Raw genomic sequence first — 12,500 nt, forward strand, 5'->3', positions numbered from 1 at the left:
GACCGAGAGAGATCGCAGATGTCAAGAGAACACAGAAGTCAGAATTCGGTAGAAGTCTACAGAAGTCATAGCAGAAGGAGAAGAAGCTGAAGCCCAGGGCCCATATGAATCTACACAGAATTATCTTCAAATCGTCGATTTACAACAACTCCGCTAAACAAGTCCTTTGGACCAAAACTACGGACCGTCTCTAAACTAAGGCCTCAACCTTCGTTGTCCGAATTCATCGGACACGATCCAGATTGCTGCTGGACTACAAGCGACGCTGCTCTTCTGTTGTTTATAAGAAACATCACTGAACCTCAAATTGTTCCTGACTACCAGAAGCTTCTCCTACCAGAAGAAACGACTAGAATCTGCCCTTTCCAGAAGTTATCGTTTCCCTCAAACCACCACTAATCGAAGCTGCCCCTCACAGAAATTATCGTTCACCTCAAACCACCCTGTGACAGTTAAGACTTGTCTACGCCATAAACAAAACTTAGCTTCGCCAACTGATCATACAATTACCTGGTAAATAATTTGAATATTTTTATTGCCATAAGCATTGTTATGTTATTATTATTATATAATCATTTATGTTGTGTGTTGTTTTGTCAGTGTCATAATATGTAATTCTAACGAAGAGTTTAATTACCCTGCCTGAATTCTTTGCCATTCCTCCGAACTGCGCACTGCCTTTCTTTTATTTGTATTTATTTAATCTTTCGTGCCGCGACTAGCCTGACCCATAGGTGACTCGTGACAATGATGATGATGATTTTTAAGACGATAATTCTTATGGTGATGATTTTGATTATTTTGATGATCATCATGATATTGGTGTAATTATTACAGTAAATACGATGTAATGGTTATGATAACCAAGTTGTTATAATACTCATAATAGTGATGGTAACGATGGTATAATTCTTGTCATCATCAATTGGGGGATACACCAGGGAGTGCGTTCCTCCACTCACACACCACCCTCGAAGGAGGAGGAGGCCGGGACGCCCAGAGATTACACCCCCCATTAATGCCCAATCTTAATTGGAGGAACAATCCTACCTCCAATCATTGACGAACCATATTGAGCCTAAATGGCAGGGTAACAATATACTGCATATCAAATATAAATCTGTGCAGTACCTTCAAACACGTATGTCAATAGTTTTAGGTGACCGGTGGATAACTCAAAGGGGCAAGGTTAAGGCAAAACTATGGTGTTCTAACATAAATAATTTACATATTCACTTAGCACTACACACACACTTATTTTATGCCTACCCGGACCACTTGTTACCACTAGGGTCCACCTAGCCTTAACCTAGGGATTATAGAGGAGCGGGAAGTGTCCGCTCTATACGGGTTCAGAAATCAGAGAGAGAGAGTAAGAATGAGTTTCCCTCGTGACTGCGGTAACCATGGGGGGCCGCAGTTGCCAACTCACAAACGTTATCATTTATTTTATTACAGGCAGGGTGAGTGGAATAACATAATACACATACAGAGATCATTAATATAATAAGGTACAACATACAATATGAACAATATCCTAGCTAACTAAAATAAAAGGATAACAAAGGAATAATACACACGGAACATAGAATATTGTATTTCATACGATCGGTAATTCAGGAAGACGAAAAAATTAGGGCGTGGCTACAACTACCCGTAGAACAGGTGGTAACATGAAAAGTACATCTATTACAAGGAACACAGACTTGCGGCCACGCAACACCCCTTCCCCAAAAGAATACGCTTACAAGGGTTTATAAGCAAAGAATCACTTAACCAAGGTCAATCACACTAACATTTTAAGTTTGCACATGGGTAGTTCGGGATAGGGCATCAGCCAGCACATTATTTTTTCCACTAATGTGCGCGATCTGTAAATTGAATGGCTGTAAGGCCAATGCCCACCGTAGAAGGCGTTGATTAGTGTTTTTCATTTGTTCCACAAATGTCAGGGGATTATGGTCTGTAAACACTTGCACAGGGTGAACTGTGCTTCCTACGTATACTCTGAACGCTTCCAGTGCCATAATCAAAGCTAACGCCTCCTTCTCGATGGTGGCATAGTTCCTCTGCGCCTTGAGGAACTTCTTTGAGAAGTAACACACAGAATGTAACACACGGTCCTCCTCACCCTCTTGTAGAAGCACGGCACCGGCACCAACTTCGCTGGCGTCGACGTGGATGGTGAACGACCTCTGGAGATCAGGGGCACGTAGGACAGGAGCATTTGCCAGCAGAGCCTTCACGCTCTCGAAGGAGTCCTGGCAAGCCTGGGTCCACTTGAAGGAGGTCTTAGCACTCAGTAGGTCGGTGAGAGGAGCCACCACGGAGGAGAAGTTGGGACAGAAGCGACGATAGTAATCCGCCATTCCCAACAGTCTCATCACTCCCTTTTTGTCGCTTGGGGCAGGATACTGCAGAATGGCTGTAATCTTGACTGCAATCGGTTGGACCTCCCCTTTCCCGACGACATGCCCCAGGAATGTGATGCGGGCATGGCCGAATTCACTCTTGGCGAGGTTCACTGTCAAACTGTGTGCTGCCAGAACAGCAAAGAGGGCTCTTAGGCGGTCCACGTGTTCTCCCCAGGAGTCGCTGAAGACGACGAGGTCATCCAGGTAGCAGCGGACACCCACCAGCCCCGCCGTTACGATGTTCATGAGGCGTTGGAAGGTTGCAGGTGCATTCCGCAAGCCGAAGGGGAGGACGGTAAACTGATACAGCCCCTCGGGAGTGATGAACGCGGAGATGGCCCTCGACCGCTCTGATAGGCGGACTTGGTAATAGCCCTGTAGTAGGTCCAGTTTCGTCACCCACTGTGCTCGACCAACCTCGTCACTGACGTCATCAATGCGTTGACCTTTCTGTAGTCGATACACAGTCGCATAGAGCCATCGGGCTTTGGCACCAAGACCACGGGAGAGCCCCAAGGACTGCTACTGGGCTCCACGATACCAACCTCCTGAAGGCGTTGCACCTCCTCACGGACATACTCCTTCTTGAATGCGTTCAGGCGGTAAGGACGTTGGTGGATGGGCCGAGCTCCGTTGGTTTCGATGTCGTGCTCTACAGCTGAACAGGGGTGAGGATGGTCACTAAATATATTACTATAGTCTGTCAAAAGAGAAGAAATATCACTCGCTTGGTCATTAGAGAGATGGCCTAACTTTGTACTGGGATCATAGAGTATTGTGGAATTGTCCACTTTGGCATACAAGCCACTCTGGAGTTCAGGGAAGTTGTCTTTCTGATCATTATCACATGTAGGCACTACAACACAAGCGGGCAAGGAAGGTTCAACATTTTCCTCCCTTTCCTTACTCTTTCTCACTCTGTAGGGTTTCAGTAGATTGACATGCACCAGACCTTTTTTCTTACGCCTGCCTGGTGTATATTCAACGTAATTGGCGTCCTCTACCCTGTCTACAATTTGGAAAGGTCCATCATATTTTGCCTGGAATGGGTGTGTTTGCACGGGCAAGAACGCTAACACCTTATCACCTACCCTAAATTCCCTATGCTCTACCTTATGTTTTTTGTCAAATTGTTGCTTCGTTTTTATTTGAGCAGATTTTAAATGGGCATGAGCCAGCCTCACAGCAGCTTTTATTTTTTTCTCTAAACTTAACTACATATGATACCAAGGGTGTGACACTATTTTCCAGCAACCAACTTTCTTTGAGGGCTTTGAGAGGTCCTCGCACCTCATGGCCATAAATTAGTTGAAATGGGGAGAATCCTAAGGATTCTTGAACAGAGTCCCTAACCGTGAATAGGAGCAGGTGGAGTCCCTCGTCCCAATCCTTCTCAAACTCCAAGTAATAAGTGCGCAACATGCGTTTGAATGTCTGATGGAATCGCTCCACCACCCCCTGGGATTGGGGATGATAGGCTGAAGACCTAGACTGCCGGACACCCAAACTCTGCATTACCAGATTAAACAATCGGGAAGTAAAATTGGATCCTTGGTCCGACTGCACTACTGTGGGAAGGCCTACTTGTGTAAAGAAGTGAACAAGGGCTCTCACCACATTCTTGGCTGTGATGCGGCGCAAGGGAATGGCTTCTGGATAACGGGTGGCACAGTCTATCATAGTAAAGAGAAACTGATTACCTCGGGGGGTCTTTGGCAGAGGACCAACGCAATCTATGATAATTCTGCCAAAGGGTTCCTCAATGACAGGGATAGGTTGTAGAGAGAACGGTTTAACGCTGGGGTGCGGTTTCCCCGCTACCTGACAACGGTGACATGTACTAATGTAGGAACTAATATATCTTCATTTTAGGCCAATAGAAATGAGTTAGAATTTTTGCACAAGTCTTCCTAACTCCCAAATGTCCTCCTACCCCATCATGAGCAATACCCAGGATCTCCTTCCGTAATGGGTTTGGGACCATTGTTTGGTGACGGACAGACCAAGGGTAATTTGCAGGGGAATCAGTAGGACGGAACTTTCGCATCAATATGTCTGAGCTAAGGTAATAGTAGTTAGATTCAGACTTGGCTTCCTCTTCACTAATAGCTCTACGGAAACAACTGGCTAGTTCAGGGTCCTCTTTTTGGAGATGAATGAGCTTACTCCTAATGACTGGGGAAGAACCGAAACTATCCAGGGTGGTAACATTGTCTCCCTCAGTGTCGTTTTCGCTATCAAACCTATTATGAAGGTCACCGGGTGGAGGAGAAGTTTAAAAAAATTCACCTAGATTTAAATCAGCAAGGTCAGGCTGAGTAGGAACATCCTCTATGTTCTCATTAGGTTGGGGGGTAATTACACCAACATAAGCATCCTCTTTATGCTCGCTAATCTCTGCCTCCACCCTGCGGCTCATGCTACGAGTAACAGCACATGCAGGGAATATGCCCGGAATGTCTGCCTCTAGTTGGGAAGTATTATTCTCGTCAGAGGGACACGAGGAGACTATGGCATCAGGTAACATCGTGCCCCCGGCGAGGTCATTTCCTATCAGGAGTGAAACTCCTTCTACAGGTAACTTGTCGACTACTCCTACCTGGGCATAACCTGTCCTAACGTCTGACCGTAGGTATACTTGGCATATAGGGATACGTGACCCGCCTGTTAAACCGTTCACAAGGACCCAATTCCCAGTATAACATGCATCTATCAAAGCAGCCACATCTTTTGTAATTCTTGATAAGGCTGAGCCTGTGTCTCTCAGAAGCTTGATAGATGTCGGTGGGCTATCTTGATCAAGGGCCACTGAACAAGAAGAACAGAATGGTTCAAATGTTGATAACATAGGTGGGGAAGGATTATCTGGGACAACTGATGGGGTAACAGCAGTGAGACAGGGCTCCAAAAAACTTTCCGATTGCTCGGCCACATTGATCGAGAGAGAGGGGGACCCTTGGAGAGGAGCCTTTCTTTGTTGTAGTTTGAAACATTCATCAACATGATGTCCTGGCCTTTTGCAATATTTGCAATAGCTCCTGCCTCCAGTAAGGGTAGATTCCCTGGTCTCACTATCAATGGGCTTACCTGAGGTAGATGAAACAGATGATGAGTGGGCCGGCGGTCGAGGAGGCTGTGGAGGTCCGATTGGCTTGGAGTCCCTAGTGGGGGGGAAGCTTTGGGGCAAGGTAGGGTGAGACCTGGAATGCATTCTAGGATTAGTTAAATGGTAATAGTCGGCCGCTGGGCCAGCCTCTGCCAAGGTACGAATACCTCGCTGATCCAAGTTGGCTCGTACATCTGGAGGGATATTATTTCTAATATCCTCCATCAATGTTAACCCTTTGAGTTTCTCCAGGTCTACGTGAGCCTCCTCGCTCTCCACCCACCGGGTGAACAAGCGGAGCTTTCGTTGGAAGTACTCCACGTAGGTCTCCTGGTTGGATTTCCTACATTTCCTGAATTGTTGCCGGTAGGCTTCAGGAACAAGCTGGTATGCTTGTAGAATATTATATTTAAGTACATAATAATCACTACTCTGACTCTCGGAAAGTGCAATAAATGTGTCGAGAGCTTTTCCCGAGAGGGCACCATACACCATCTGCGTCCACTGGCTGAATGGCCATTGGTACATACGTGCTAACTTCTCGAAAATAGAAAAGAACTTGTCTGGTTCGTCCTCGTTAAATTTCGGAATATTAGGTGTTTTTTCTATACCATGACTTTGAGACTTGAGTCTCTCTATTTCTAGTTCCAACTTCTTAAGTTCAACCTGTAAAGCTAAATCATTTACGGGGCTAGCACCCCCAACATCTTCCCGTGAGGCGAGGATGAGTTTATTTTCCTCCAAGTACTCAAGAATTTTGTCTTTCAAGGGGTTCTTATTTAAACCAGAGCACTCGCTTATTTGATAATGATGTGCTATCATCTCTAACTCTGGTTTGTTAAGCTTCCTTACCTCTTCGGTTGAAGGCGTCTATACGAAGTTCTCCAAGGTGAACATGTTGAACTAAGATGTTGGAAGACAAGGAATAACAAAATGTTGCTTATTAGCTAGTTGGCAGCCAATTGAATTAATGAAATACGTATAATAGGGATTGGCCACACGTATGGTAATGCAACTGTTAGCTGGTATCGCAAGAGCATGAACAAAGGCAACAATTAAATAGCTTACCACAAATCTCGGCGATGAACCACAACCGTATGGGCGTTCTAACAATATAAATGCACTAATGGCTACTATCCCGGTCGTAAGGCCCCCACTTCTTCATCGAATCTGTCGGGAGTTGTTTGGAGTGGGAAGGGAGGGTGCCTGCATGGGAGCTTGCTTGGAGAGACCCACGTGGGGACTGGCGCAGACCTGTGGGTGAAACAAAAAATATAATGTTGATAGTAACGATGATTATTTTAATTTTCTATAGTCACCCACAAACCTACTTAAACGGAGATGTGTTTTCTTCGAACAAAAAATAATTTTCTATTTGTACACATGAGTAACTTTAGAATATGTTTGCTTGCGAGAAATTCTTACTGTTATGTAGGTTCAACTTATTTTTCTACACTATCACCTATGACAATGTTGATTTTAGATATATTTTCTAAGTTATGTTATGTTAAGTTCTTACTGTTATGTAGGTTCAACTTATTTTTCTACACTATCACCTATGACAATGTTGATTTTAGATATATTTTCTAAGTTAAAGATAAGTACGAGTTTAATTTTAATTTGAGACCCACACATAGCCCCTAAACCAAAAGAGAAAATGTATTTACCGAATTGTATTTACCTCTGGTCACTTTTCACACGATGGCAAATGAAACTCAAACGGATATACAATATTATATTGTATATCCGTTTGAGTTTCATAACTGAACAAATACCGGAACCTTTTGGTATATTGAATATACCAAAAGGTTCCGGTATTTGTTCAGTTATGGCCCTGGGCACGATATAGTGTTAGGGAATTAAATATTAATTTTGTAAATTATAATACATGAACATAATATGCGATTTTCTGGGCGGAAATGAAAATAAAAAATACCTTGCTACAAACAGATATGCTAATGAACGAGTTGAAAAGCTCGCCAACGTCTCACGACGACGACAACGAGGACGATCTGGATGACATTTAATTCGCAGGTAATGATTTATCAAACACAGGTTAGTTTAGGTTAGGTTAGGTTAGGTTAGGTTATGTTGGGTTAGGTTAGTTTAGGTTAGATGAATTTATTATCCTTTCATTTCTTCAACGTCGCCATCTATCATAACAAACATGGCGTACCATTAGTCCGGCGCGACTTCGTTACTTACGAAATCTGTTTTAGCAACTTTTTTGTTTTTTATTTCCGCTCACAAAATGGCATATTACATTGATACATTATAATTTACAAAATTAATAATTAATTTTTTATTGCTATATTGCGTTTTTTTCACCTATTCGATCTATATGCCTAAACCATCTCAGCATTTTTATCAACCCTATCTGCCATCTCTCTTTTCACCCTCGCTCTCTGCCTTACAACCACTTTCCTCATTCTATTCATCCTTTCCACGATCGTTTGATCCGTGCAATCTCTTCCTTTCCTAAACTCACACTGCTCCTCCCTCTGTTCCCTTCCTAATTCTCTCAATGTACACCCTCCTACACATCTTAATGAGTAAGCATAACAGACCGGTTCCCCAGAAAACTACTTTGTTCATATGCGCCATATTTCTCCCTGTATAGTGGAACTATACATGCTCTCCTGAAGCCCTTTATTTCTTAGGGACACATTAAACAATCTCACCACCCATTGCACTATGACCACTCTCCACTTGAGAACTGCCTTACCAACAAAGGCTTACAAAGGATTACAAAGGCGGAGCATGCCGACAGGAGACCTTTTTGTCCATATCTAGGTCGGATGCGAAAAAAAATCATAATAATAAAATAATAAATAAAAACTATAATAATGTATATAACAAATAAAATACATAAATAAATGCATAGGTATAGTTAAATAATAAACAAACAGGTAAATAGTAAATAATAATAAATTAACATATAACTAATAATAAATGAAAATCAGACAGACAAATGATAACAAAACAAAAACAAATAATACAAAATAAATTATAATAATTACAGCATCTTGCTTAGGTGTTTATCTAAATGGTTCTTAAAGCTTCGAACTGAACTACATTACACTACCTGTGCAGGAAGTTTATTCCATTCATTAACTACACGGTTGGCAAAGTTGTTTCTACCTACTTCCAAATTGAATCTATTTCCGGACAGTTTGAGACCATTGTTCATCTCTTTCATTGCTCTTTGGACCTCATCTTTCCCTATGGGATTCTTCTTCTCGTCTCCCATCACACTCATTTCCCTAGCATCTCCCTTTGCCACAATCAAGGCCTCCCTATCTTCCTATCCATTCGACAACTCATCTTCACCCTCTACCTCTCCCTTTCCCCTCAGCCTCGACTGAAAGAAAATCATGATGACATCTTTTTGAAAATATGGAGGAAATAGCCACTGTACCAGGTATGTAAATAGTACCCTACTTAAAAGGACTCAGTGCAGAATTTGAAGGATAGAAGAAATCTATCGAAAATCTTCTGTTGATGTGACAAATTTGCTGTAAAATCTATCCAAAATCAATCTTCTGTTGATTTTCCTTCACCCATTAAATTCTTATAAAAGCTGACCACAAAACCAAATTGTTATGACCGAGAGTTGCCGTTTTTTGTACTAGATAGGACAGTGATGCTCTACCTGGGAGGGCATGACCTCCAAAGGAGTCCCGACAATAATTCAGGAGGGCCTAGCCATCCTGTGACAAATTTGCTGTCAGATTAGTATCCGCTATTTTTTTTTTTTTTTTTTTTTTTTTTTTTTGTCTAGTACTGTAAGTTAGGCATATCATAAAATTCTCTGATATAAGATGATTATGAATCTCAAATTTGAAATAAACCAAAGTGCTTCTCTTTATCAACATTTAGGGATGGAATGGGTGGGGATGGTTTTTATGCCTTTTTCTTTTTGGCTACCTCCCTTGTAAGGGGAAAAAACCTTAGTATATGTATTATTATTATTACTATTATCATTACTATCATTATTATTGTTATTATTATTATTATTATTATTATTATTATTATTATTATTATTATTATTATTATTATTATTATTATTATTATTATTATTATTATTATTATTATTATTATTATTATTATTATTATTATTATTATTATTATTATTATTATTATTATTACTATTATTATTATTATTATCATTATTATTATTATTATTATTATTATTATTATTATTATTATTATTATTATTATTATTATTATTATTATTATTATTATTATTATTATTATTATTATTATTATTATTATTATTATTATTATTACTATTATTACTATTATTACTATTATTATTATTATCATTATTATCATTATTATCATTATTATCATTATTATCATTATTATCATTATTATTATTATTATTATTATTATTATTATTATTATTATTATTATTATTATTATTATTATTATTATTATTATTATTATTATTATTATTATTATTATTATTATTATTATCATTATTATTATTATTATTATTATTATTATTATTATTATTATTATTATTATTATTATTATCATTATCATTGTCATTGTCATTGTCATTGTCATTGTCATTGTCATTGTTATTGTTATTATTATTAGTAGTAGTAGTAGCAGTAGTTGTAGTAGTAGTTATTATTATATAGTTATCATCATTATAGGTATTATTATTATTATTATTATTATTATTATTATTATTATTATTATTATTATTATTATTATTATTATTATTATTATTATTATTATTATTATTATTATTATCATTATTATAATGATCATTGTCATTGTTATTGTTATTGTTATCGTTATCGTTATCGTTATCGTTATGATCATTATTATTATCATTATTATTATTATTATTATTATTGTTATTATTATTATTATTATTATTATTATTATTATTATTATTATTATTATTATTATTATTATTATTATTATTATTATTATTATTATTATTATTATTATCATTATTATTTTTTATTATTATTATCATTATTATTATGATTATTATTATTATTATTATTATTATTATATTATTATTATTATTATTATTATTATTATTATTATTATTATTATTATCATTATTATTATTATTATTATTATTATTATTATTATTGTTATTATTATTATTATTATTATTATTATTATTATTATTATTATTATTATTATTATTATTATTATTATTATTATTATTATTATTATTATTATTATTATTATTATTATTTGACAAATTTGTATACATTGTCACGAATATGGATAGGAGGTAAAGGGAACACGGGTTATTGTTATCGTTATCGTTATCGTTTTGATGATTATTATTATCATTACTATTATTATCATTGATATTATTATCATTATTATCATTATTATCATTGTTATTATTATAATTATTATTATTATTATTATATTATCATTATTATATTATTATTATTATTATTATCATTATTATTATTATTAGTTATTATTATTATTACTATTATCATTATTATTATCATTATTATTATTATTACTATTATCATTATTATCGTTACTATCATTATTATTATTATTGTATATTTTATTATTATTATTATTATTATTATTATTATTATTATTATTATCTTATTATTATTATTATTATTATTATTATTATTATTATTATTATTATTATTATTATTATTATTATTATTATTATTTTTATTATTATTATTATTACTATTATTATTATCATTATTATCATTATTATCATTATTATTATTATTATTATTATTATTATTATTATTATCATTATTATTATTATTATTATTATTATTATTATCATTATCATTGTCATTGTCATTGTCATTGTCATTGTCATTGTTATTGTTATTATTAGTAGTAGTAGTAGCAGCAGTAGTAGTAGTAGTAGCTCCCTCCTGATGCTCCACCAACTCGCCACGCCACTAGACACATAAATAGACTCATACCAATCAAAGCGCCAAGGACAGACCGCTACAAAAACAGTGCTATCCCATCTATTGTGCACATAATTAACTAATTGTAAAATTGCTCCATGTATATATTCCAAGTTTTATATCTTTAATCAACTTTTCCAATGTAATATTGTCAGTGTACCACTGTAATAGAAATAAACCTTTTATTATTATTATTATTATTATTATTATTATTAGTAGTAGTAGTAGTAGTAGTAGTAGTAGTAGTAGTAGTTATTATTATATAGTTATCATCATTATAGGTATTATTATTATTATTATTATTATTATTATTATTATTATTATTATTATTATTATTATTATCATTATTATTATTATTATTATTATTATTATTATTATTATTATTATTATTATTATTATTATTATTATTTTTATTATTATCATTATTATAATGATCATTGTCATTGTTATTGTTATCGTTATCGTTATCGTTATGATGATTATTATTATCATTATTATTATTATTATCATTATTATTATTATTATTATTATTATTATTATTATTATTATTATTATTATTATTATTATTATTATTATTATTATTATTATTATTATTATTATTATTATTATTATTATTATTATTATTATTGGAAATAGACTCATCCACTGGGATTCGAACCCTTGCCTAGGCGGCTTACGTCTTATAAGACAAAGGCCTTACCGACCATGCGATATTAATGCCTTTTTCTTATAATACGTAAGCCGCCTAGGCAAGGGTTCGAATCCCAGTGGATGAGTCTATTTCCAAAAATTGTTAATTTATTATTATTATTATTATTATTATTATTATTATTATTATTATTATTATTATTATTATTATTATTATTATTATTATTATTATTATTATTATTATTAGTATTATTATTATCATTATTATCATTATTATTATTATTATTATTATTATTATTATTATTATTATTATTATTATTATTATTATTATTATTATTATTATTATTATTATTATTATTATTATTATTATTATTATCATTATTATTATTATTATCA

At 35.1% G+C, this 12,500-nt stretch overlaps 2 protein-coding genes across 2 annotated transcripts in view; one reads left to right on the top strand and one right to left on the bottom strand.

Annotated features, from left to right (window-relative positions):
• Positions 1-589, top strand: part of LOC143021538 (alpha-(1,3)-fucosyltransferase C-like) — a 2,452-nt gene extending 1,863 nt beyond the window's left edge. Inside the window, exon 1 of the mRNA XM_076179138.1 lies at positions 1-589. This exon is cut by the window's left edge and continues 1,863 nt beyond it. The gene's annotated coding sequence lies outside the window, so the exon portion shown is untranslated.
• A 1,210-nt stretch (positions 590-1,799) lies between these two features.
• Positions 1,800-6,342, bottom strand: LOC143021539 (uncharacterized). Its single transcript, XM_076179139.1, has 5 exons — positions 4,704-6,342; positions 4,348-4,589; positions 3,642-4,235; positions 2,960-3,454; positions 1,800-2,864 (listed from the first exon to the last, which is right to left on the bottom strand). Exons 1-5 carry the CDS (start codon positions 6,340-6,342, stop codon positions 1,800-1,802), a joined length of 4,035 nt encoding a protein of 1,344 aa, XP_076035254.1.
• Between the last annotated feature and the right edge of the window lie 6,158 nt (positions 6,343-12,500).

This window comes from Oratosquilla oratoria, chromosome 42, assembly GCF_046742065.1.
Source record: "Oratosquilla oratoria isolate Oo_2021 chromosome 42, ASM4674206v1, whole genome shotgun sequence".
Taxonomy (NCBI): domain Eukaryota; kingdom Metazoa; phylum Arthropoda; class Malacostraca; order Stomatopoda; family Squillidae; genus Oratosquilla; species Oratosquilla oratoria.

What these genes read in the sequence shown, in the direction of transcription:
- LOC143021539 (XM_076179139.1), bottom strand. Translation starts at nt 6,342, where the DNA reads ATGATAGCACATCATTATCAAATAAGCGAGTGCTCTGGTTTAAATAAG. An exon ending in TGGGTATTGCTCATGATGGG is followed by an intron (nt 4,236 to 4,347) that starts GTAGGAGGACAT and finishes CACCGTTGTCAG; the next exon opens with GTAGCGGGGAAACCGCACCC. An exon ending in AGGTGCAACGCCTTCAGGAG is followed by an intron (nt 2,865 to 2,959) that starts GTTGGTATCGTG and finishes TATCGACTACAG; the next exon opens with AAAGGTCAACGCATTGATGA.